Here is a 25,428-nt window from a genome sequence, read left to right on the forward strand (position 1 = left end):
AAATCATTATGCAATGTATTGGGTAAGCCTTCATATCGGCTCACAGTAGCCTCTTCTGCCGCCCACGGATTTGACTTTGCGCTGTTTTGCTTCCATTGCGCCGAGGAGGCAGGTGCTTCGAGTACCCGCGGTAGATTGTTCTCCTCCCCATGATCTCCAGATGCGGGACCAGTAGCAGTGGTATATGCATCCTGTAATCTAGCGCCCCATCCCAAGAACATATTTTTCATTTTATTTGCCGCTTCTTGAGCATTAACCCCAAAGTCATCCACAGTATTCTCTCTTCGAGGCGCTTGAGTGGGCACCGGGCGACCATTTCCATGTACTTCAGGAGAATTGATAGACTTTGGAGGATTCGATTGTCTGGTGCGTGGCTTGTATGCCAGCTTATTCGAATCAAACTTTTGTATATCCACAATTCCTGGTCGTAAGACTGGATCACTTTCTCCTGCTGCTATCGTAGGTCCGACTGTAACACCATCCACCTCACTTGGTCCAACAGCTGACCTTTTTGCTTCTTCGGCGGCGGCAGCAGCAGCCGCATCATCTTCTCGTTGTTTCTCTTGCGCTTCTAACAGCCGTTTACGTTCTTCAGCTTCTGCTTCGACCAAATGGTTGATATCTTTCGAATCTCTTCGAAAAAGTCCACCCCAGAATCCAACGTCCTTGGAATTGGGTAGTAATACACCCAGATCGGCCTGAGAGCGATCAGCAACTTCATCGTCCAAAGCAGGTTCGAAGCGACTATTAAGATACTTCGGCTTATTCTCCTCATCCAACATTTCATCCCAAACGCTATACGTTCGACTACTTGCTGGAGCCGAACTGCTTTGTCCGTCACTATATCCATTCCGTTCACTTTCGCAATTGAAGAGGAAATTGCCATACTGGCATCGAAATACGTTATCATACAAGTCCAACAGCCACTGTTCATTGAACTCGAACCGTTTTGGATATTGACGCATTATCTGCCAAACACAGTCCAAGAATTGATGGAAGACAGGAGAGATTTCCTTAAGATGAGCACCACGTTTGCTATTTCCATCACCACCACCTTGAAAATTAGCGCGAAGCTGCTTGGTGAAGCCCCAAAAGGCGTTGGCTGCTGCTTGGGCATCGAAACCCTCCCCAGCTCCATCTTCGTCGCTATCCGTGCTGTTCCTTCGACTATCCTCTTCTGTATTATCAGCATCTGCTCCATAACCCTCCGCTAAGGTGAAATATTTCTCCGAGCTTGCGTGTCCACATCGATCCCAGAATCGATGTCCAAAACTGACCCAGTCCTTCTCTATCAATACCGCAAAGCCTTTCATCGTTCTGAAGTATGGATCCAAACAGACTTGTGCCAGCGCTGCCAATTGCGAGGTACGATCCCATCCATCTGAACAATGAATCAGAACGTGTGAGTTGTTGATATGTACATTGCGTGTAATGATCAGCGTTCCTTCCATCAAAGCAGAGATATGCTTAAGCCATGCTGACCGTTTCAAAGCCAAATGATCAAGTGGCGGAGAATCTTTGGCTGTCAAAACTGATGATCTCCTCTTCTTTTTCCCGTCTATGTCCTCTATTGTCAACAATTGTTCAGCTGCGACGGCTTGCATGCCGAATGTTGCCGGTGCCTGAGCAGCTCTGAGCGCTTCCGTTACCCGTTGAAGACTATCTCGCATGACGTGAATATTGTCAATTCCTAGATATACCTTTTTGCAACCCCTATAATTATCCATATTTTCCGTTCCCGCACCTTTTGCTCGATTTGCCATTGCATTTGTGGTAGGCCGTGCATCAATGATCAAATTTGTCGTAGTTGCACCATATATTGCCATTGCTTTCCCACGTTCTGTCACAGCATTTCCACTTTGGGTAGCATTACTTGCAGCGGCAGTCGCTGCTTGTGCGGTTTGACTCAAGGGATCCGCGAAAAGATGACTGGAAAAGATCGCTTCGATCAATTTTTCGTCTTGCATGCTTCGGTTGTTCAGTCCAACCATTGGCTGGGAGCTTCGAGTGATTGAAGCCAAGCTACCACGATGAAGATATGTCAATGCGGGAATGCGCTCTTTCGAACGGAATTTGGACGCATATCGAATAGTCGAATCCGATATCCGCGATGGAACGCACATCATCGCCGGGTAAGTATAGCAGAAGCCATAACCCGCATTCACATCACAGAATCTCCATGCTTTTGTCCGAGTTGCGATTCCCTGTCGAGCAAATTCGGCCTTAAAGTCATACACTCTCCATCCCGCTGGGGCAGATTTGAGAGGAGGACTAGGTGTGTGGTAGAATGCATATAAGCTGTGGGGTGCATCTGCAACAATGACTGCTTTCATGCTATCGAAAACATCTGTGGCTTTTCCATCTGCGTCGAATCCGATTGTGATCAATTCGAAGTTTCTCAGATGTAAAGCGATTGGGAAGATTCGCTTTCCCGCTGCCCTGTTTGGTTTGCCAGATTGATCCAATGGAATTACTGAAGGTAGTCGACTAGCAAGCCATATCATAGAATAAGGAATCCATTCTTCTTGTGATTTAGAGCTGCTGGCTGTGCTGACCGTTCCTTCCGTTGCCTTTTCTCCGCTCTCACTGGTCGCTTTGACGAAAATGAGATGATGTTGGGTGAGATGAAGTGTACCTGAAGTGCATTTCTGGCCTCGCTGTAAAAGCACATCTTCTACTTTGGCCACCTTGAGCTTCTCCATGATAGAGATGTCACAAGTAGGTGGTGGTTAATCTGAAGTTGATGGCATGTTTAAAAATGTAACACGGACCAGCATGAAAGGGGGGCGGACAGAGCACTCTTCTGTTACTACGCGTTGTGGAGTGCAGCTTTGACCTCCCTAACCTCCTGACGCCTTTTTTCAATGTTGTCTTCTTCACGTGTTGCAATTATTTTTGAATTTTTTTGACAAAATGGAGAATTAATTGGATTCCTTCTCACATTAAAGCTTAAAGTGCAGACAGACCGATTGCTATCTTGCTTGACACTCATCATCTCATACCCTTTCAAAAAGATGATTCGTATCGCTAGACCAAGAAATGCTCGTTCAAAACGTGCTTTAGAGAAAAGAGACGCAAAAGAATACGAAAATGCAAAGACGGCACTGTTTGTACGTGGTCCTCATTCTTCCGATAAAGTGGCATTGGCATTAAGGGAATTTTCACTCTTGAAAAAACCTCATTCGATTCCATTCAATAAGAAAAATGATGTTGTACCATTTGAAGATTCTGCAAGCTTAGAATTTTGGGGAAAGAAGAACGATGCAAGTCTATTCTTATTGGCAAATCATCAGAAGAAACGACCGCATAATCTTACTTGGGCAAGATTGTTTGATGGAAATGTGTTGGATATGTATGAGATGGGAATCATTTCTGCAAAAGGACACGAAGATTTTAAAGCGAAACACTCACCATCCGTTGGAGCAAGACCCATGTTTCACTTTTCAGGACCTCATTTCGCTGCAGATGGTGATGTGAATTCTTCGGCAGCCGCAATGTCTGTCAGCACGCCTGGTGTATCACAATCTTTCCAACACATCAAGAGCTTGTTCTTGGATTTCTACAGAGGTGAAGAGATGGCTCCAGGAAGTGGACCAGGAAGCAATCCCGGACAAGCAGGTATGCAAGTTGCACTAAAAGGTGGTTTGCAACACATTATTAGCATTACTGAGGCACCATTTGATGGGGAAGAAGTGAACGGAAGTGCAACAAAATCTTCAACTGTTGATGATCTTGCAGATTTGTACAAAATGGGTGCACAAAAAGAACAATCTTCTTCAAGTGCATTAATTGATACTTCAGCAAATGGAAGGATGATTCACCTTCGTGTTTATGCCGTTATTCCAACATCCTCAAACACTACAGATAAACCAACACAAGATCTTCCAGTCACAGCATCCACACCTGCTTCTTCTCTTGCTAATGTTCGGTTGGAGGAAATCGGACCGTCTTTCGATCTCGTTCTACGAAGACGTCAAATGCCAAGTATGGATAAATTACAAGCAAGTCTACGCAGACCAAAGACCCAGGCTCAAAAGACACGACAAGGAAAGGGAACAAAGAAGAATATCGAAACGGATGATATGGGTGATACCGTTGGACGTGTTCATGTTGGCAAACAAGATTTGAGTAAATTACAAACACGTAAGATGAAAGGTCTTAAACGGAATCGCACCGATCAAACCAATGATGACGATAATATGGTTTCTGATGATGGTGAAGAATTGGAATTTGAAAGTGCAGAAGATGAAGATGAAGATTCTGGAAAAAGGCAGCGCAAGTAATCATTTTTGGGTTGAATTTGCATTCATTTTTGTACAATAGCAATAGTGGTGATGTAGAATGTGATATATATTACATGAATAAAGTTCGTTACTTATGATTTTATATCCCAAAAGAAGGGGGAGCTGAACATTCCTCATGCGTGTGCACGATTAGAAAAATCGTTCGGAGCTTCTTCGACCGTAAGAAGGTCCTTCACGGGAATGTCCGTCAAAATTGTACTTTCCAGGGGAACGACCTCTTCTGCCATCTCCACGGTCAAAACGATCTCTTCCACTACCACCACGGTCAAAACGATCTCTTCCGCTATACCCACGGTCAGAACGATCTCTTCCGCTATCACCACGATCGAAACGACCACTTCCGCTCATTGAGCCACCAAATCTAGATGATGACCTGCCAAAGCGATCGGATGTTCTTCTATTTCCAGTTGAAACGCCCATCTTTGCAAGCGTTGCCGGACTGACATACGGTTCCCGAGGAAGCTCAGCAAGTGACATTGCCCATTCTTTCAAACCTTCAATAACATTATTGGCAGTGGTGTCCATGGCATATGCTTTAGGGATGTAGAAACCCAAATTGCTCATAAATACACCTTCAACTTCAGCCGGATCAGCAGAAGATTTAGCAGATTCAGCTTTAGCCTTTAGGATATCATCCGAAAGTCGTTCACTCATTGGAGAGATGAAACGTGCAATATATTGCGTAGAATTAGAACCCTCTTTCGACCATCGAGGTCGAAGTGTTGGGTCGTTCATAATTTTCCAAATTTCCGGATCGACAATAGATTCTGGATCTCTATCGAAATCTTCACAAAGCTTTGCTAATTGTGCTTTGGTTTCGTCTACCGTTTCAACTTTGATTGGCAACTTGTTCAGACTGGCTTCTAAGAAGCCTGCTTCGAATCCTTGCAAAATGATATCCGCCCTTCCTTGCGCTCCCGCACGTCCAGTTCTGCCGATTCTGTGAATATATTGATCTGTAGTTCCAGAGATACCCAAATTGATCACCCGTGTTGTTCCGGGATAATCAACTCCACGAGCGCTTACATCGGATGTGAACAAGATCGAAGCACCACGTTTATCGTTGCGGAATGAGGAAGAAATTCTGAACCGTTGGGAAGAATCTTTGCGACTGTGCAATTCGTATGAGGCAGTATTTCTTCCTGCTGGTAAACTATTGACCAAACCTTGGGAAAAGTTGAAAAGGTCTGCATACAATTGAACCATCTTTGTTGTAGGTGCAAAAACGACAATTTTGCTCTTACCTGGATTGCGTAATTGATCGATTGCGATCAATCTTGTCAATTGCTCCAATTGTTCTTTTCCATCGCGAACAACAGTGGCAAATTGGGGAATATGTTCGTGAACATTGGACTCTCCTGCGGGCACGCAATCGATAAATCTGTGATCACTTCCCAATGATTTGCGTGCGATCTCTCTAATATCACTGCTCACTGTAGCGCTAAACAACATCGTGCTTCGGTCTTCTTTCTTGGGCAAGAATTGTAGAATCTTCTCGAGATCATCACGGAATCCCATATCGAGTAAGGTATCAGCTTCATCGTAAATCAAAGTTTGGACAGCTGATAGAGCTTTCGAGACCATCGGCTCTTCGTTCAATAGGTCCAATAAGCGACCGGGTGTAGCAACTACTATATCAGGCCGAGTGCGAGACCAAGTACGTACTTGAATACTCCTGCTTGCTCCTCCGACCAATAATTGAACACCGAAGTTCTTTTGGTGCATTGTGAGCTTTTCTGCTTCGGTAGCAATTTGAGTAGCCAATTCGCGGGTTGGACTTAAGACGAGAACACCTGCTGTATTGGCATGGAAATTTCGCCAAATAGAAACTTTTGTCTGCTTGTCCAAATCAGTAGCTTCGTAAAGTTCAGGTTTCTCTTTGGCTAGCATCTTTGCAAAAGGACCAGTATAGTTTCCCTTCAACACTTGTCTTGCTGCACGTAATCTACGTTCGATCGCAGGAACCAAAAAAGCAACCGTTTTACCCGTACCTGTTTTCGCTTTTACCAATAAATCTCTGCCGCCTTGATTGTCTGGCATGGGTGTATCATTGAAAGGATCTGCCAAGTCGGGCAATAGGCTTAAGACTCTTTCTTGAACTTCCGACATTTCCTTAAAATTGAATGGTTTTCCGGTTAAGGCCTTCCAGGTATCGTAATTCATGTAAGGTTTTAAGGTAGAATATTCGTTGGTGATTGGATTTGCTGCTTTTCCTTCCTTATCCGTTGGCTTGTCTAAATGACTTTCATCAACTTCGGATGGGTCTGAGATTATTCTCTTGGGAAGTCTTACTTTATTACTTGGATTACGAAGGCAAGTTGGCGTCGTGCTGAAAGTTCTAGCAGATGCTTGGATAGGAAGCAATCTTGAAAGATCACTTTGGATAAGTAAAGATGAGCTTTGACTGGCAATTGTAGCCGTTGCAAGTGAGCGTGAGCACAATGACCGTGCAGTCAGAGTGTAAGTCATCCTTGATGAGCTCTTAATGAGCTGCATTGATGTGAAACTCATCATCTTTGCTATATAGCTGGAAGATGATGGCAATCCGACTACTTTGACAAGATGTACATAGCTCACTAATTTTCTTCCCAAGGCGTTTTAACTGCGAAAAAGTCTTCAAGCGCGAAAAAATGAAAAACTTATGCAACCAAAAATAAAACACGCTTAAAGAAGAAAAAAATTCCCTAAGGCGTGGTGTGGCATATATCCGATTCCCGCTCAAATAATAAAAAAAAAGTTTATTCCTTATTATGCATATAACCTTCTCATTCACTAGGCCTTTTCTCTCAACACCACTCATTCTTTACAAGATGATCTCTTCGGCGGCATGGATTGCTAAAGGAAAGGCAGCACATCATCCTACATCATACAAAGTGGACGATAATGAACTTGAACGTGTTGCAAAATTAGCAAACGTTCATTTCGAAGATGCAAAAGCACAATTTGAACGTGCACAAAGGGTAGCAGCAGGATGGCACGATGGAAAAGAGATTGGTGAGGATGAAGGATGGGAAGATGATGACAAAGAAGAAGTTAAAGAAGATGAAGCAATGGATGCAGAAGATGAAGATCAGGACACAGTCACCAAACCTGCAGCAAAAGAAGATCCCAACGATTTGAGTAGATACAATCTTGACAATTACGACAATGACGACAATGAAGCAACTACTATGGGACCTTTCAGCAATATCAAAGGACTACAATATTACCGCAACAATGATGAAGATCCGTATATCACCCTCAAAGAAGATCCTGTCGAAGCACAAGAAGAAAGGGAGGAATTAGAAGTTATGCCAACAGACAACATGATCATCACAGCAAAAACAGAAGATGAAGTTTCATTGTTAGAAGCATACGTTTATATTCACGAAGATGCAAACTTATACGTTCACCATGATCTCATGCTTCCATCTTTCCCTCTATGTTTGGAATGGCTGGATTACAAGCCAAGCGGTGGAGGTGAAGGATCGGCTGATCAAAACAGTAACGTAGGTGCAAAAGGAAACTTTATTGCAGTCGGTACAATGGATCCAGAGATTGAGATTTGGAGTATGGACGTTGTAGAAGGGCTATTCCCCGATGCAATCTTGGGACAAAAAGATATTACCGAACAATTAAATGCACCCAAAGGAACGGGAAAGAAGAAACGGAAGCAAGCAAAGGAACGGGTACCCAATGCAAATTACCACGTCGATGCAGTCCTGGGCCTCTCATGGAACAAGCTGGCCAGAAATCTTCTCGCAAGTGCTTCGGCTGATTCTACTGTGAAATTATGGGATCTTTCAAAACCTGCAGATGAAAATGGAGGCACAAATGCGTTACGATCATTTGGAGACCTACACACAGACAAAGTACAAAGTGTAGCATGGGATACGAGTAATTCTTCTCGTGGTTCGATAGGTCAACCTGCTCGTCTATTAAGTGGAAGTTATGACAAGACCATTTGCGTTTTTGACAGTAGAAGCCCATCAGATGTTGTTCGTGCAAGCGTTTCTTCTGATCTTGAATCAGTTCGATGGAACCCATGGCGGGAACATAACTTCTTTGTTTCTATGGAAGATGGTCTCGTTCAATCATTCGATGCACGTATGTTGACAAAAGAGAAATCAGCTTCGGCAATCTTTACGCTTTCAGCACATGATGGTGCGTGTACATCTTTGGATATCAGTCCACATATTCCTGGTTGCATCGTTACTGGAGGAACAGATAAATTGGTCAAACTCTGGAACGTTGAGGGAGATTCCTCATTCGAGGTGAATGCTGCTAATCAAGATATCAATTGGCGCCCTTCTTCGCTCAGCATGGTCGCAAGTCGTAATTTGGACGCAGGTAAAATCTTTTCCGTTCAATTCTCACCCGATGATCCTCTCACTTTGGTAGCTGCTGGATCTAGAGGCGTTTTGCGTGTTTGGGATGCATTGGCAAACGTAGGAGCACGAAAGACTTTTGGTGATCGTCTAAGAGCTATGCCAAATGACCCTGCGAAAACGGCTATTCGGATCGATGGTAACGAACCCGCACGTGGAGATGGTGTTGTCAGTTTAGCAGATGAAAGCGATAATGAAAGTGACGATGGAGGCCACGGTGGCGATGTTGCCATGGAGGAGTAAAGAAATTATTTCTCATACAATGTACATCATAGAGACAATATCCGATTCATGAATGCAGTCTATAGTACATATGCAATTTACGTCGTCTGTCTGCTCGAAATTACTTCATTCTATGTTTCCATCTTGTATTTCCTCCCGGGGTATGGATGTATTGATATTGTGCTCCGAGTTCATCGGTACGGTTTGCGGTCCCTCATCTACTCCCGTTGAACTTTTTGCTTCTTCTGTCTCTTTTGCTTTCTTCTCTTCCAAATGCTTCGAACGATCACGCAAATGCGTTTCCCGAGCCAATTTTGCCAAAGTAGCAAAATCATTCTTGTGATCCATTGCCCATGTCTTTGCACGTTTTTCAGAAAGCCCATTACTGGCCTCATCTTGCGCTCTTTCCCATTGCTCCAACTCTTGACGTAAGCTAGCATTGCTTTTTCGCACCTGTTCCGAAGCATCAAGGTTAGCATTGAATAGATTGATCCATTTCCTGTGTCTTTCCACCATTCTTTTTCGATCATTCCCCGCAGAATTTAGCTGCCAATCCCGCAAAAGTCTCTTGATATCGTTTACCTTTAGCATATCGTATGCCGGCCTCACCAGCTTCTTTCGTCGATCTTCTTTGATGGTTGCTTTGGATGAATTGCCTGGAGTTAGTGTTGCAAAACCAGCGGGACTAGGTGATGCCAATCCATTGCTTCCGCCATTTGACTTGAGCCAGGCGCTGGTAGATGTTGCATTGCCGACTTTTTGAGCAGTGAGTCCTCTCTCTTGCGGGGAAGGTTCCGGATCATTTGGACTACATGTGCCTTTGTCCAAATGAATGTTCAGGGCACGATAGGTGAATGTATGCTGACACATTGGGCATTGCACCAGATCGCTCGCTCCTATTTGCCTGTAGTCTTTCGTGTCGATTTTGTTCTGCTGATGAGCAGGCTGAGGGGTAGACGTCTTTGTTTCGGGTTCAGAGCTTTGTATGTCTTCATATTCATCTTGACTGCTATCGTCAATTGTGACATGTTCAGCATAAGATGGTGTACCTGCTTTCCGAGCTGATGTGCTTCGTTTTGAACGCCGAAGATGTGGAGAAGAGGGAGAAGAAGATCGTTCAACTTCATCTCTTGCACGTTTTCCAGTTATATGCCCATTGGTCGAAGAACTTGCTCGAGCTGCTTGTTCTTGCAGTCTTGCTTGTTGCATATCATACAATTGCGTTCTCGCATTTCTCCATTGCAAAGCAACATTCTCCAACGTTGGCTGAGGTAACAAGCTAGAATCGTACACATTTTTGATCATGCATTTTGGACATTTGCCACTCATTTCTTCTCCCGGTTTATTGATCGCATTTCGAACGCATGCTGAACAGAAGGTATGGCTACAATCCTTTATCGAAACGGGAGCGGTATATATATCGAAGCAAAGATCACAACGAAGTCCAGAATCTAAGCTTTTGAGGAATGCAAACTCTTCCTTCCAATCACTTGGATCATCTGCTGCTACCAAATTCCATGCTCCCCCACCATTTTTAGCCATATTGTGAGAAGATGGTGGAAATGCTATATTGTTGTCTTGATTGTATTGTTGCTGAGATAATTACTGCCTCTTCCAAGCAAGCAACACAAAATTATTCTGGCCTGGCTTATTCGCCACCCGCGTAAATGAAAGATGCTTAAACGCGTATCGGCACGCGTAAAGGCTTTAGAGAATCAAAATCACTTGGATGTGCACGTGACTTGTAAACAGAAAAGGCGTCAAAAATTATTAACTCCCTCGCCCTGCATTGAAAAAACTGTCAAATAAAATTTTGGCAAAAGTTTTATTTCTATTGAAAAAATTCACTGCACTGCGCCAGTCAAAGGGCACTAATTGTTTTTTTTTTCTAGTTGAAAAATGTTCATAGAGAAAACACTGTGCAGCCTGCGCGCCCAGGTAACAAGGCATCCAACTAACACACTCCCTCTTCTCTTACTACCAACATCCCATTCGATCAAAGTATCGACTTTTTCATTCTCTACAAATTCAATAATGTCATACGGTAACGGTTCGCGTGGTGGCTTCTCGAGCGGTGGCCGTGGAGGCTATTCAAACGGTGGTGGTGGTTACGGTAATGGTTACAGTAACGGCCCAAGTAGCTACGGCGGTGGTGGCGGTGGCTACGGCGGCGGCGGTTACAGCAATGGAGGCAGCTACGGTAACGGTGGTGGTTACGGCGGTGGTGGCTTTGGTGGTGATAAGATGAACAATTTGGGTGCCAATTTACAAAACGTCGATTGGGCTGGCGCAGATTTAGCTAAATTTGAGAAAAACTTCTATCAAGAAGATCCTCGTGTTTCTTCGCGGAATGAACAAGAAGTTAGTGCATTCCGTGCAGAAAAGCAAATGACCATTAGTGGTCAATCTGTTCCCAGACCGATCACCTCTTTTGACGAAGCCGGATTCCCTGATTACATCTTATCTGAAATCCGCAAGATGGGATTCACTGAGCCATCGGCTATTCAAGCTCAAGCATGGCCCATCGCCTCAAGTGGTCGTGACGTTGTTGCAATTGCTGAAACTGGTTCAGGTAAAACGATTGGTTTCGCATTGCCTGCCATGGTTCATATCAATGCACAACCTCTCCTTGCACCGGGTGATGGACCAATCGCTTTGATCTTAGCACCTACTCGTGAATTGGCTGTTCAGATTCAGACAGAATGCACCCGTTTCGGTCGTAGTTCTCGTTTGCGTAACACAGCTGTTTATGGTGGTGTGCCTAAAGGTCCTCAGATTCGTGATTTGTCGCGTGGTGCTGAGATTGTGATTGCTACTCCTGGTCGTTTGATTGATATGATCGAAGCTGGAAAGACGAACTTACGCCGTGTCACCTACCTTGTCCTTGATGAAGCCGATCGCATGCTTGATATGGGTTTCGAACCCCAAATCCGTAAGATTGTCGGTCAGATCCGTCCTGACCGTCAAACATTGATGTTTTCAGCTACATGGCCAAAAGAAGTCCAACGAATGGCACACGACTTTTTGAACAACTACATCCAAGTCAACATTGGATCTATGGACCTTGCCGCCAATCACCGCATCAAACAAGTGATCGAAATGTGCAGTGAATACGAAAAACGTGGACGACTCGTTAAACACCTTGACCAAATCAGTCAAGAGAACCAAAAGGTGTTGATCTTTACCAATACCAAACGAATTGCAGATGAATTGACGAAATACTTGCGACAGGACGGATGGCCAGCTATTGCCATTCACGGTGACAAACAACAACAGGAACGTGATTGGGTTTTGGCTGAATTTAAGAGCGGTCGTAGCCCGATCATGGTAGCAACTGCAGTTGCTAGTCGTGGTCTCGGTAAGTGTGCTTGCAGGGCGAGATGTTATGGAGATGTGATCGGAGAAAGGCAAACACAGGTAAGATAGTACGTTGGATGTGCACGTAGCATAGATCATCGACTTACCCTGGACTTGCTCAGACGATATACCCCACAACTACATCTCGTCAAACTATGGAAATTGTGCTGTTACTCACCTTTGTTCTCTCCCATTTAATTTTCCCTCTTACCCTGATCGTGATGATAATTGTTACACTTTTGCATTGCTTGTTAAAATTTACCTGCAATGCAATCGTCGTTTCAATCGATTATGTGCATTTGTGTGTGCGTGTACTAATTGTTTTCTTCATCTTGCTTGAAAATTGTGCACGTATTTCACTGTTCTCTCTTTGGTCATTCGATTGTTTCTCAAACAGATGTCAAGGATATCGGATATGTGATCAATCATGATTTCCCAACCAACACAGAAGATTACATCCATCAAATCGGTCGTACAGGTCGTGCAGGTGCAACCGGTGTTGCAATTACCTTCTTCACAGCAGAAAACAACAAAAGTGCTCGTGAATTGGTTGGTATCTTGCGTGAAGCAAAACAAGAAATTCCACCGGAATTGGCACAAATGGGATCTTACGGCGGTGGCGGCGGTGGTGGCCGTGGTCGTGGAGGATATCGTGGTGGTCGTGGCCGTGGTGGTTTCCGTGGAGGAGGCCGTACAGGAAGCAACAATGTTGGCTTGGGCGGCGGCGGTGGCGGTCGTTGGTAGATAGAAAAATAGAGAACATTCTTCTCGTGTCGTTTTTCCTGGTATACATTCTGTCGCTATAGATCTTTGGCTCGTGTTTTTTCTTACTCATCGTTATTAATAGAGCTACCTTCAATTCATTCATTCATTCTTCTATTAGAACATAAGATGTCATTAAAAATTATTCATGATAAAGCAGTATTAATTGTATCATTATGACCGAAGTGCAGATTCGGCTCTTTGTACGAGGTCGTGCAATTCAGTTTCGTCTAATGTGTTGCTCTTGCTTCGGATTTCGTGTACAGATTCTTCAATTTTTGCCTTCACCTTTTCTGACTTTCGCTTCGATTGGGATCCCAGACCTCCCAAAACAAATCCTCCCAACACAATTCCACCAAGGACGTACAGCCCACTCTGTTCTTCAGCATTCAATGGACGTGTGTTTCCTCCTGAATAACTGGTGGAGGATGTACTATACGATGCACTTGAGCTGCCATTTCCACGAGTTGCTTTGTTGAATGTTTCTCTTGCATCTTGTAAAAGAGTGCGTGTTGTGTTTGCCGTTGATTCACGAATCTCCTTTGCCTGTTTGGCAATCTTTGGTGCTTTTTCTGATGAGACTCCCATGTCTTTTTGCATAGAAGACCACAAGCTGGACAGTGCAGAAGAGAATGATTGTCCTTCATTCTCCACTGGCTCAGACGATCGTGGGTATCCGGCAACATCAGCATCTTCGAAGATTGGCTGATGATGCGATACACCTCCACCCGGATAAGTTTCCTCGCCTGAGACGGTCATCACTTTTGGCATGTGAGCGATAGGTCCATCTTGGCTGCGATAGATACCATCGAAATGTTTGTCTTCAGGATGGAAATAAGCTGTTATCAATGGAACTTCTGGTCCAGGATCGACTGGTGTTGATTCGTATGGAATTTTGACTTCGAATGTGATTGGTGCTTGGGGTGCTTTTTCCGGTGGAACACCTGGAGCAGTAGAAAGTGCTTCTAGCATATCAGGTTGTTTGAGGCCATCAGGCGTTGCTTCGCTTGCATTTGATGAAATTTGACCGGGTTCCATGTTGGGAGGATGAGGGATAGTAGCGCCTGTAGCATCTGATCCTACTGCACCTGCACTTGTTTCTGGAGCTCCTTGTTGTACCTTTGCGGAAGAGGTGGCAGAGCGAGTGCGAAGCGTCTTACGTGGTGTTGAAGGAGCACTGATTGAAGTAGATTGATCTTTTGATGAGATCGGTAAAACTTTTGCTCGATTTGAGTCATTTTCGATCAATCTTTTTATCAAATCTGTCCGTTTTCCAGTTGTTGACAAGCCACGTTGACGTAATTCTGTTTTCAAATCTGTCACCTTTTTCGATTCATAGGCATCCTTTGTTAGCAATACTGTTGAAACCAATGATCTGCTTGGCATTGTGTGTACAGGTGGAATAACCGAAGCACTTGCAGCCCGTAAAGCTGGATTACTCTTTGAGCTCCTTAGCATACTGGCACGAAGGCCGGGATTGCTTGCGATTGAACGAAGCATTGTGATCGACTGTTTATAAGAGGAGATGGGGTCAAGAGGATAAAGTGTACGCGCTGTTTCTTCGCCATATGCTTTTCAAGTCATGTTTACTCTCCGTGCGAAAAGGGAACTTCTCCGGCCTAAACCGAATTACAGTCAGTCAGCTTGAATATCATTTACGCGCTATGGTTTGTTGTTGCTGTTCTTGACAGCTTTTAAGCTCTTTAACACGTGACTTTATTTTTTCTCTCCAATGCAAAATTATTATTGAAACTTGCATTTAAAAGTCAATCAAGGCGTTTGAGCAGTGTGTTGCAATTAACACCTGTATAAGAACTTCTTGAATTTATCATACTTTCCCACCACCTCCCATCACAGTACGACAGCATGGCCGTCCCAAAAGGCAAGAGTGGTCCTTCTGCCACCAAGAAGGGTAAAAGTGCAAGTGGTCTTGGAAATGGCTCAAAAAAGAACGAATTCGTGATGACGTTGGACTCGGATGATGAATTGGCATACTCTGATGAAGATGCAGAAGAACAGGAAGAAGAGGCAAAAGATGAAGATGACGATGAGACTGAAGGGCAATCCAACAAAAGAAAGCAAAAAGCATCTTTAGCACATCGTGAAAAAGTCGTTGGAAATGATGCTAAACGTGCTCGAACAAAAGATGGAGGATCAAATCCTGAAGCCGGAGCGCCTGCATTGAACAAATCTTTCATCTTTGACTTGGGAGATGGATATGATATGGACATAAATGGTGGCTGGGATATGTCGGTAAAAGGAGCAAAAGGTCAGAATGGTGGTGTGACAGTAGACGATATCATTGAACGAAGAAGAAATGCCCGTCCAGAGTTGGCAAAGCTACAATTATCTACGAGTGACAGCGAAAACAGTGAGGGAGAAGAGGATTTAGACTTTACAGGATTTGATGACGAAGAAAATGAGAGCGAGGCTGATAGCTTGGAATTTGGAGCGGGAGTACAGGCAAAAGAGAGTGACGAAGAAGATGATAGCAATTCAGAGAATGATCCTTTGGACGATGATGACGAGGAAGAATCCGGAGAATCAGGAAGCCAACAAGGTTCAGATAATGCACAAAGTGATGAAGAAGGCGAAGACTCAGAAGAAGAGACTGAAGTGGAAAAGGCGAAAAAGGCAGCGTTCTTTGCCGCTGAAGCTGATACAAAACAAGACAAATCAAGCAGCGCGGAAGATTCGACATTCCAATCATTAAGCCTCACTCGTCCAATCATGAGAGCTCTTTCCACACTGAACTTCCATAAGCCTACACCAATTCAAGCAAAGAGTATACCCATCGCATTGGCAGGTAAGGATATCGTGGCAGGTGCTGTTACCGGTAGTGGTAAAACAGCAGCATTCTTGATTCCTATTCTCGAACGTTTAGCCCATCGACCAAAAGGGAGAGATGATGCAAAGACTCGAGTGCTTATTCTGATGCCCACGCGTGAATTGGCCGTTCAATGTGTTAGTGTAGGAAGAGCTTTGGCAAAGTTTATGGATATCACATTCTGTCTTTGCGTTGGTGGTCTTTCGGTCAAGGTACAAGAAAATCAATTACGCGAGAGGCCAGATATCGTTGTTGCCACACCGGGTAGATTGATCGATCACGTCCGCAATAGTGCTTCATTCGGGATTGATGATGTGGAAATCTTGGTGATGGATGAAGCAGATCGAATGCTAGAAGATGGTTTCCAGGCTGAATTGGATGAAATCATCAAAGCAACACCAAAATCACGTCAGACTATGCTTTTCTCTGCCACCATGACTGATGATGTGGACGAGTTGGTACGCTTGAGTATGAAGAGACCTGTCAGACTATTTGTTGATCCTCGTCGAACGACAGCACAAAAGCTCATTCAAGAGTTCGTTCGAGTTCGTGGAGCGACTGGGTCTTCCGCAAATGCACGATCACAAGAGGAGACTCGAGCGGCTCTTCTGCTAAGCTTGTGCATGCGAACATTCAAGAATCAAGTCATCATCTTTGTTCGATCAAAGAAACTTGCACATCAACTTCGAATCATTTTTGGTCTTGTTGGACTCTCGGCAGGAGAATTGCATGGTGATCTATCGCAAGAACAACGTTTGCAATCACTACAAGGATTCCGTGATGGAAAAGTGGATTTCCTCTTGGCTACCGATCTTGCCAGTCGTGGTTTGGATATAAAAGGTGTTCAAGTTGTCATTAATTATGATATGCCCGCTCAATTGGAGATGTACTTGCATCGTGTCGGTCGTACTGCTCGTGCAGGAAGAAATGGTCGTAGTGTTACTTTGGTGGGAGAAGCGGACAGAAAGATGCTAAAGATGGTTTTGAAAAAATCACCTGCGGATCAAATTCGACACAGACTTGTACCAAGCGAATCGGTCATTGAAGTTGCGGCTACATTGAACAAACTCAATAAAGAAGTAGAAGCGGTCTTACATGAAGAAAAGGAAGAGAAGATGATGAAGAATGCCGAAATGCAAGTACAAAAAGGTGAAAACCTCGTCAAACATCATGATGAGATTATGTCTAGACCAAAACGGACATGGTTCCAAGGACAACAAGAAAAGGCAAACAATAAAAATTTGGCAAAGCTTGAATATGAAGCAAAGATGGAAGGTAAACATGCTGCTGCGAAGACGGCAGAAAAGCCTAAGCGGGATAAGTATGCCGGCCTTTCACGCAAACAAAGACGCTCTAGACAAGCAAGAGAAGAAGATGAAGCAGAGTCAAAAGAGGCAAGAGGAGCAATCAATGCAGGCATTCGAGCTGCCAAAAAGTCCGCACGACCTAAACAATTGGGTATCGCAGAAGCTCCAAAGCATAAACAGAATCAAAGTTCTAAGAAGAGCAAAAAGGTACGTAGTTCCTCACAATCAACTTCGTTTGGTGATCTAAAGAAGAAACCTCACCAAAAAGGTCGTCCAACGACAAAATCAAAACGTCGCTAATGCTGTAGTAGAAAAGATTAACGTCATATGTACATTATCACGCCTTTCATTAATTGTATGGGATGCACTATGATACAGGAGTAGGTACAAATTGTGAGATGCAGTAATTAGTCTATTCTAGATTCAAGAGGTCATCGTAATAATCCTCTGATGGTGCAGGTGGTGAAGTGACTGATTGTTGAAGTGGGATAAGATTGGCGTTGTCCTGTCCGCTAAAGATGTCAGATTGATCAGTACCAAAGCCTTCGATGGAATGGTCTTGAATCATCGAAGGGGGAGCGACAGCAGACTCGGATGCTTGAGCTGCTTCTGCCGCTGCCGCATCTGCTGCTTCTTTAGCTTTAATTTCCTCTGCCGTCAAGAATCTTCCTCCCGGACCACGAGGTCTACGCATTGCATGTTTATGTCTACTTTCATGTTGATAAGTCTTTTTATCATCTCCATCTTCTGTTGAAGGAATTTCTTTTGCTCTTTTGCCTCCTGATTTTGGGGTATATGCATTGGGTATAACCAACTTTCCAGTTCGAATTGCTTCTTCCGTTCGCTTTCGTTTTTCTTCCATCCTTGCACGTACTTCTCGTCTTTTTAAAATTCGATTATACTGTTTTGGGTTCACGTACAATGGTTCATCTTCCGTTCCATCCATGCCTTGCTGTAAAGCTCCCGGTTCATTTGTCCCACCTACAGTTTCTGCACTGGCGGGAGTATGAATGGACTCTTCTATCCCGACGTGATCTTTTGTATCCTCTTCCGTATAGTCGCCTTGATTATTTATTAGATCCAATTCGCCTATCCGGTCGACTTCCTCTTCTTCTTCATCTCCTTGCTGGTATACATTTGCCAATCCTGATGTAGGTGCACTCGCTCCAGCATCATCTTTCTGCTTTACTGTTCTACGTCTCTTTCTCGGTTTTGGTCTCGTCATTCCTCCACTTCCACTATCGTCACCTATATTATCAAGATCATACTGATGCAAAGCCAATAATTCATCAGCATCAACCGGCGACATTAGTGGTTGATCAGCTCCAAATCCAAAAGTTGCACTATCCACCAAAGCACTATTATCCACACCACCATAAGAAGAAGGGATTGCGGATCCGTTACTTATAGTATCCGATGAATACGTTCGATGTTGCAAATGCGTTGGGTACACGGACCCTGCCCAAGGTGAACTATGATTCATTCCTGGCTCTTCGTGCGGAGAAGCAGTGGCGGAAGCAGTTGCAACTGCCATCGCTGCAGCCGTTTCCGGTGACCATGTCGAAGGGTCAGAAGAAGGGTTTAAAGCGATATGTTGTGGATGATGATGGTGTAAATGATGTGCGGCAGAATGATCGAGCTGATGGCCATCATCTTGACTGTGTGTGAAAAATTGTTGATGTGGCTGAGAATGATGGTGATGCCCATTTATGATGCCGTGTGAATGTAGATGTGATGGATGACTATTGTTACGATAATGTTGTGTTAGGTCAGAAGGACCAGCAACGTTTTGTAATCCTACTTGATCATAATTGATATAATCTCCACTTCCGCCTTCTACGTTGCCACGATAAGTGCTAAATGCTGATGGACTATGCGATGTTCTACCAAAGTTCCCAGGTGCATTATTGGCCGCATGCTGAACGTAAAATGCATCAAAACTGCTCGAAGGTAGCATATTCGTCATCTTTATTGGGAATCAAACTTGATAGTCCTCAGTATAGCGAACGAGACAGTTGATGCTAGTTGATGCTTATTCTTAGTCAAATTCCAAAAGCATTTCGCCTGTTTCGTATTTTGACTTATAAGTGTGTGGCGATGAAATATATTTGCTATCCGTATATTATAGATGTCGTGATGAGATCAGAATCAACTTGATAAAAATGAAGGTGACAGATTGATTCGTTGCCAAGTGTTTTTTTTGGCTTTATGTTGTGCCACCTTTCTGTACAGCCGAGATCGGATATAATTCCGTTGATGCGTGACAGTGTGTATATAGAATAAAGCTTAAGTGAAGTTGATTAGATGATCCTTGTTGAATCGGGTAAGAAGGTTTGTATGAAATCAGATAAAGTGTATGTATGCTATTGATCTACTTTAGATTACCTGAGCTTTATGACTAAATGCGTTTCTTCTTAATCTCTCTACTAGTCTAGTGTCTTTTTTTTTATTATTTTCTCTCTTTTGCCCGATGTTCAATGCACGCGCTTCCTGTCCATTATCTGTTCGGAGATCATATTCCACGCCCGGCTATCACCGAGTATCATAAGAGAAAAGATTGCGCAAAAGTCACGTGCTTGTGCTTCATTGTTAGCGTTGGAAGAAGCTCGTTCGCTACATGTGAGACATACACTTGTTCCTGAATGAAGAAGTTTCTGATGCTATTGTCATTCTCTGAATTGGGTTGGGGTCATGGTATTGATACAGAACACAGCATTGTGTAATCTTTTTTTTAAACGTCGTATGATACCATGTGCTTTCCCATTGCCGAAAATATTTTATCGACAAGATGATTTCCATATTTCCAGCGCCACCATGATCTTCAAATCACCCCACAATTGTCGATCCTGTCCATAATTCTTACAATCCTTTATTGCCAAGTATTCTCTCATGCTATCCGCCGGACAAGAGCGGTCAAACATGACAACGTCTTTGTGACTTTACGCTAAATCGGTCAATTAATTGAGCTTAATACGCATATATTCGAAGAAAACACCGCTTTTCTCTACTATTCGCTCTTACAAGACTATGAGTAGAATCAACCCTCAGAATTAAAGTTGTCTCGGGAACATGTATGAGGCGCAGTCGACACATAAGCTTAACACTGTCGATAACGGATAACGACCACTTTTCTCCGTTTTTGCTGTGCTTTTATTCTAGACTTCAAGAAGAATAAGTCCACCCTAAATGCATTTTTATGTACACCCTACAAAAGGAGCATACAACCCGTTGAATTGTCTGTTCGTTTGACAGCAAGCTCAGGTGGAGCGCTTCTGGTCAAAAATCATTTGACAAATCAGTCTTCATAAATCAGAACGGACACCGTCTTTTATTAAATGAAAGCAAGCAGCCCCTGATAGGGGTTTACCGCACAAAAAGAAAAAGTCTCTTCTACTCGTAAAATGTCATTTTAAACAATTATTTTATTTTGACGGAGGCGGAGGCGGCGGCGTCGTAAGCGGCAAGAGCAAGAACAGCAGCATCGGAGAGAAAATGAGTTGTCTTTATGCAATCCATATGGGTCCTTTACCCAGTACCTACATCATGGCTGCCTTGCGTGTGTGCGCGCAGTTGAGTGGTATGCACAATCACAGTGTACCGCTTGACTTTACGCGCAGTTTAAATTTAAACACAGCCTTTTTGTACTGCGAACAAACAATACAAAAAAGTACTTAAATTGCATCTATGAATAGATTTTTTTATTATTTTTTTGTATGTATGCGCAACGCTGCACATTGAAATTATTTTTTCTCGGATCCAGCTCTTCTTCCCCTACTGCAGCAGCACTTTTCCACTACGGTCACTCTGCCATATATTTGTATATGAACAGCGCCAATTCTTGATTCCTCTTTCTTTTTTCTTAGCGCGCGAAGAGTGTGAAGCACCAACATCGGCTCGGCTTCAACGATTGAATCAAACAGAGAAAAGCTCCATCAAAAAAGTCAATCACTCTTTTCCATCATTTTCTCACCTTCTTCACATTTCTCATCCGCCATCCATTCACATCACACATTTTCCGACCTTCTTCTCAAAAAAGAAAAACAAAAACGAATCAATAACAAGCCCGGCCTTGTGATTCATCTTTCAACCTTTTCATGCGTTCAAATTTTGCTCCGTCTATTCAGTCACTTTGAAAGCATTTGCTCGCCTAACAAAGAAGAACACTTTTCTTGAATTGCTTGTACGCAGGTCGTTGCAAAAGATAAAAGAAGATTCGAGCTCGTTCTCTCCTTTATTTTAATCTTCGTTCGATCTCGAATTCTCCACAGCAATTGCATCTTCTTTCCTCTTTGTGGAAAGTTGAAGCATACGGTCAACACTCAATCTGTCGTCACCACATCCACCACAGGCACCTATCAACAATACCCTGCAAGGGTTTAGTTTCCCATTCACAAGTCATACTACTGCAGATTTCAAGCGGGATAGGCCAGCTACTCCGTCTCTGTTCGTAAATACGTCATCCGCCGCCTCATCAAGACCGGGGGCGGTGGTAGGTGAGAAAACAAAAACGGTCAAAGAAGAACCACAATCAGACAATTTACGACAATTTCGTCCTGTTCGATCTTTACCTCACCGATCTTCACTATCTTCAACTCCATTTTCGACTAATCGGCCGGAGTTAGACATCGATCATACATTCTATTCAACTTTTTCTAGCTCTCTTGCTCCTCAAGCGATTCCACGCTCGCCCGGTGCTCCGATCACGCCATCCGATTCAGGCCCAATGAATGATGGCATTCCCGATCTGAACGGCACTCCGATTGCCGAACAGCCACAAAGTTCTACTTTGCAATCTTTCAATAATGTTGGACAAGGGATCCAATCTGGTTTTGAGGGAAACGGAATGAACCTTCTTCCCGATCACAATCAAGATGGAAGCAATGGTGATGCTTCGCAAAATGGAGAGGGAAATGGAAGTATTCAAACAATCGCACGTATTGGCTCATTGTTGGACAGGGTTACAGATCTAGCACAGCAAGCTCGTCAATCTTTCATGGAAGGACAGCATGCTCAAAGCAGCCTTTGCTTGGGCGACTTGCAAAAGAGTCTGACAGAGATTGGAGAATTGGGTGCAGCAAGTCTAGCCCTAGTAAAAGGACGAGAGCCAAATGCACCAGCACCGGAAATGGAACGTACGCCTTCTCATGGCCGTCACAGACGAACAATGACAGACTCTTCATTGAAAAAGCGACCATATGATGTTTTTGATAATATCACACTCAAGTCTACTAGGCCCTCCATTTCAGCTATTAGTACGAACAATATTGAGGCGCCCTTTGAGCCGCCTCCATCTGCTCCTCCAACCCTGGTAGATGGTGGATTGGGCTCATTGTCTGCTTCAAGTTCTGGTCCGATTGTACCAGCATCGCAAGCACCAGAACATCCTCCTTCTGCTCCACCGTTCTTCTCGAGTGGACCAACTTCTGCTCCTGCAACAGCACATAGCAACGCTGCAGCCATTTCGGCAGCAATGATGGAGCAAGAGTCTCTGAATGCATTCATTCAAGCCCAAAACGTTTCTGCGCCTCCATTCACTTCAATTTCTGCTCCTATGGGATCCGGGGTAATGATGAACGGCAGTATGGCAGGAAGCAATGTGCCCTCTTTGGGACCATCAACTACTTCAAGCCCTTCTATTGGTCATGGAGCAATGGGCTTCGCACATTCACAAGAGAACAGTGCCGGCGCTAACAGTCAGCAGATGTCTGCAGGTCCTACATCACCGGTCGAGGGTGGAAACGGGGAAGTTAATCCCTTTTCCGTTGGAGGAAACGGACATTCTCATCAACAAAGCGTTGGAGGACGAACAGCATCCTCTGGTGGAGATGACGACTTGGCCGAGACGGGATTGATGCCGTCAGAACGCGGAATGTCGGGAGCCATGGTTCCACCTGACCTAAAAGCAAACTTGGACACACTCTTCTTTGAATTTTTGGAAAAAGTGTGCTCTAATGTTGATTATGCCGATAGCAAAGGTGAACATCTTCATCAAATTTTGACTGCAAAGAAGATGAGCAGATCTTCAATCTCTTCACCAACATTCAAAGCGTTCAAGTTCCGTATTCAAGCTTTCACGAATGCATTCCATGAGGATGTGGTGCGCGCTTTGGGTGGTGAGGAAAAGTGCAATCTCAAGCAAACAAGGGCTTACCTTTGGACTTCCAATTACATTGCTCGTTTCAATGAATCTGGAGTAAAGGAGAAGAGTAAGGGTAACCATGTCTGGCGTGTGGAAGCACGAAAGAATGGTGAAGGCAGATTTGAATTCAGAGAATTCAAGAGGAAGATCATTGCTCCTGCCCAAGTTGCATACCACGGTCTTGAATGGTCATGGCCGCTTCGCATTTGGGACCCACAAGCGCCAAGCACTTCTATCAAAGCTGTCTTTGCGGCACATAGCTTGCCGCCATGGATTCGCTGGAAAGAAGGCGATCATCCGATCTTGTTCGGTGTTCCCGATGCAACCTGCCCTTCTACGCAGATTACTGTTACTGCTCATTATGTCGCTCGAGGACATCAACAATTGGTCAAATTGTCTGCAACTGTAGATTTGCACATCATGCCTTTGTTGGAATCACCCATGCCACCGCTCTCCGCTCAACAAGAAGCGAATGAAGATTCGGTGATGGACGATTCGGCAGAGATGAAACAGGCTGAGATGGTCATTGCACCTGGACAAGTTGCTAATGTGATGGATTCTATCGGCTTCCCGTATACGCCACCTGCCGCTTTCGGTCCTAGACAGCACTACTTTGGTGGCGCGAGCGAGACGACTCAGTTGGATGAAGATCTGCGCAGTGCCACGCAATCTGCGAGACAACCGTTACCTTCTGCACCTTTACCGCAGATGCGGGGAAGTGCAATGCAGCCGTTCGAACAAATCCAAAAGAATCAAATTCGGGAATTGCTGGCAAGGCAGGAACGGGCTGCTGCAACCATGCCGTTGAATATGCCTCCTGCACGAAGGCGAGCTGCATCGCAGCAATCGCAGCAGCAACAACAATCGCAACAACAGGATCAACAAGATCAGATCCGCCAACAGTTGAACCAAATGCATCAGCAACAACAGATGGAACATGCACAAGAGGTGCAAAATCAACAAAACGCTCAGGCACACCAACAACAACAACAGCAACAAGTTGATCAACATCAATTCGGCGTGCAACAAGGCCAAGCTCAGGCTCAAATTCAAGCACAGGCTGAGGCTCAAATCCATGCTCAGGTACAAGCAGAAGCCCAGGCTCAGGCACATGCACAGATGCAAGCCCAAATGCAGGCACAAATCCAGCAAGTAGTTCAAGCTTCTCAACCTCAAATGATGAACATGATGCAGCCTAATGTTGATCAAACGGGTATGATGATGAATGGAAATGTTGTCAATGCACCTTCAGCAATTCCAGGTCATCCTGGTTTAACCTTGACTCCTATGTCATCGATGCCTCAAATGGCAAATCAATTACCACAAATGGCGGTTAGCAGTAATGATCCAATGATCTCACCCGCTATTCCACTTGGATTTGATCCTATCGCGCAAGAAGGCGCACGTATCCATTCTTTGCAACAACAACAACAAGCCGCAGCGCAACAACAACACGATCAATCACAAGAGCAACAATTTCAGCAAGAGCTCTAACAACATTAGCAAGTTTGTGCTCTAATCAGTATATTTTCACGGTCATTTGGATTCTTTTAGCACGAGCATGATGCTCACTGTAACCTATTCATGCGAATTCTCGTCACCTTTTCTTCATCGGGCACAGAAAAAAAAAACAAAAAATCACAATAAAAACCAAGTACATAAAAGGGAATCTTTTCACATTTATTCGAAATGGCATCGGAACCAGCAATTCAAGGGCTCTCTCTATTCAGAGATCTGTATTCTCATCACATCAATTTTTTCTCTCCCCCACTTTGGTACTTTATCCACCTTTTCTCCTCTAATCTCTTTCTCATACGTCACCTTTGTCAAGGGAAGCAGCACTTCTGTTTTTCGTAAGCTTACATACATACATTCTTTCATTCCTGACTCTACGGTGTAGAAGGCAGCTTTTGACAAAAACAAATATACATGTATTTCTCTTCTTCTTCTTGAAGCTAAGGAAGTGTTCCTGAAACCGTTAAGTACCTGCATACGGCCGAGAGCGTTTTGCCAAGACGGTATGAACGGCAAATGATGATCCGAATAAAACAATAAGCCGAAGAAGATCCGATGTTTAGTAAGTTTGCCGATTGTTCTTCAACCTTGTGGTTTTGCGGATGTAAGACCTGTTTTTTATGTTGGG

General features: G+C 44.1%; 10 protein-coding genes across 10 annotated transcripts; 5 read left to right on the forward strand and 5 right to left on the reverse strand.

The window, feature by feature from the left end:
* Nucleotides 1-614: 614 nt before the first annotated feature.
* On the reverse strand, nucleotides 615-2,702 carry FA14DRAFT_116100 (phosphatases II; the record flags this gene model as incomplete). The annotated part of the gene is made up of 5 exons (XM_025496154.1): nucleotides 615-1,108; nucleotides 1,205-1,544; nucleotides 1,596-1,840; nucleotides 1,907-2,545; nucleotides 2,588-2,702. Coding segments are annotated over 5 exons (1,833 nt in total), but the record flags the coding sequence as incomplete, so codon positions are not given.
* A 251-nt stretch (nucleotides 2,703-2,953) lies between these two features.
* FA14DRAFT_63335 (Brix-domain-containing protein) lies at nucleotides 2,954-4,411 on the forward strand. Its single transcript, XM_025502601.1, has one exon. It carries the CDS (start codon nucleotides 3,015-3,017, stop codon nucleotides 4,281-4,283), a length of 1,269 nt encoding a protein of 422 aa, XP_025353865.1. The 5' UTR covers nucleotides 2,954-3,014; the 3' UTR covers nucleotides 4,284-4,411.
* FA14DRAFT_161349 (DEAD-domain-containing protein) lies at nucleotides 4,080-6,872 on the reverse strand. Its single transcript, XM_025499076.1, has one exon. The coding sequence runs from the start codon at nucleotides 6,771-6,773 to the stop codon at nucleotides 4,434-4,436; it is 2,340 nt and encodes a 779-aa protein (XP_025353866.1). The 5' UTR covers nucleotides 6,774-6,872; the 3' UTR covers nucleotides 4,080-4,433.
* Nucleotides 6,873-7,114: 242 nt separating this feature from the next.
* On the forward strand, nucleotides 7,115-8,914 carry FA14DRAFT_180205 (WD40 repeat-like protein; the record flags this gene model as incomplete). The annotated part of the gene is made up of 1 exon (XM_025500987.1): nucleotides 7,115-8,914. The coding sequence occupies one exon, from the start codon at nucleotides 7,115-7,117 to the stop codon at nucleotides 8,912-8,914; it is 1,800 nt and encodes a 599-aa protein (XP_025353867.1).
* A 105-nt stretch (nucleotides 8,915-9,019) lies between these two features.
* FA14DRAFT_125331 (uncharacterized protein) lies at nucleotides 9,020-10,435 on the reverse strand (the record flags this gene model as incomplete). The annotated part of the gene is made up of 2 exons (XM_025496699.1): nucleotides 9,020-9,578; nucleotides 9,615-10,435. 2 exons carry the CDS (start codon nucleotides 10,433-10,435, stop codon nucleotides 9,020-9,022), a joined length of 1,380 nt encoding a protein of 459 aa, XP_025353868.1.
* Nucleotides 10,436-10,900: 465 nt separating this feature from the next.
* FA14DRAFT_168232 (DEAD-domain-containing protein) lies at nucleotides 10,901-13,170 on the forward strand. Its single transcript, XM_025500134.1, has 2 exons — nucleotides 10,901-12,251; nucleotides 12,648-13,170. The coding sequence occupies exons 1-2, from the start codon at nucleotides 10,928-10,930 to the stop codon at nucleotides 12,992-12,994; spliced, it is 1,671 nt and encodes a 556-aa protein (XP_025353869.1). The 5' UTR covers nucleotides 10,901-10,927; the 3' UTR covers nucleotides 12,995-13,170.
* FA14DRAFT_63384 (uncharacterized protein) lies at nucleotides 12,889-14,726 on the reverse strand. Its single transcript, XM_025502602.1, has one exon. The coding sequence runs from the start codon at nucleotides 14,510-14,512 to the stop codon at nucleotides 13,187-13,189; it is 1,326 nt and encodes a 441-aa protein (XP_025353870.1). The 5' UTR covers nucleotides 14,513-14,726; the 3' UTR covers nucleotides 12,889-13,186.
* Nucleotides 14,727-14,974: 248 nt separating this feature from the next.
* On the forward strand, nucleotides 14,975-17,446 carry FA14DRAFT_123474 (DEAD-domain-containing protein; the record flags this gene model as incomplete). The annotated part of the gene is made up of 1 exon (XM_025496575.1): nucleotides 14,975-17,446. The coding sequence occupies one exon, from the start codon at nucleotides 14,975-14,977 to the stop codon at nucleotides 17,444-17,446; it is 2,472 nt and encodes an 823-aa protein (XP_025353871.1).
* Nucleotides 17,447-17,502: 56 nt separating this feature from the next.
* On the reverse strand, nucleotides 17,503-19,436 carry FA14DRAFT_63435 (uncharacterized protein). The gene has a single exon (XM_025502603.1). It carries the CDS (start codon nucleotides 19,110-19,112, stop codon nucleotides 17,559-17,561), a length of 1,554 nt encoding a protein of 517 aa, XP_025353872.1. The 5' UTR covers nucleotides 19,113-19,436; the 3' UTR covers nucleotides 17,503-17,558.
* Nucleotides 19,437-21,869: 2,433 nt separating this feature from the next.
* On the forward strand, nucleotides 21,870-24,779 carry FA14DRAFT_156261 (uncharacterized protein; the record flags this gene model as incomplete). Its single annotated transcript, XM_025497817.1, has 1 exon — nucleotides 21,870-24,779. One exon carries the CDS (start codon nucleotides 21,870-21,872, stop codon nucleotides 24,777-24,779), a length of 2,910 nt encoding a protein of 969 aa, XP_025353873.1.
* Between the last annotated feature and the right edge of the window lie 649 nt (nucleotides 24,780-25,428).

The sequence above is a fragment of the Meira miltonrushii genome (assembly GCF_003144205.1).
Source record: "Meira miltonrushii strain MCA 3882 unplaced genomic scaffold FA14scaffold_3, whole genome shotgun sequence".
NCBI classification, from domain to species: domain Eukaryota; kingdom Fungi; phylum Basidiomycota; class Exobasidiomycetes; order Exobasidiales; family Brachybasidiaceae; genus Meira; species Meira miltonrushii.

Excerpts from the sequence above, each read along its gene's own strand:
- FA14DRAFT_63435 (XM_025502603.1), bottom strand. The coding sequence starts at position 19,112 with ATGACGAATATGCTACCTTCGAGCAGTTTTGATGCATTTTACGTTCAG.
- FA14DRAFT_63384 (XM_025502602.1), bottom strand. The coding sequence starts at position 14,512 with ATGCTTCGTTCAATCGCAAGCAATCCCGGCCTTCGTGCCAGTATGCTA.
- FA14DRAFT_161349 (XM_025499076.1), bottom strand. The coding sequence starts at position 6,773 with ATGACTTACACTCTGACTGCACGGTCATTGTGCTCACGCTCACTTGCA.
- FA14DRAFT_63335 (XM_025502601.1), top strand. The coding sequence starts at position 3,015 with ATGATTCGTATCGCTAGACCAAGAAATGCTCGTTCAAAACGTGCTTTA.
- FA14DRAFT_168232 (XM_025500134.1), top strand. The coding sequence starts at position 10,928 with ATGTCATACGGTAACGGTTCGCGTGGTGGCTTCTCGAGCGGTGGCCGT. Across the intron at positions 12,252-12,647 it reads AGTTGCTAGTCGTGGTCTCG|ATGTCAAGGATATCGGATAT; the intron begins GTAAGTGTGCTT and ends TTTCTCAAACAG.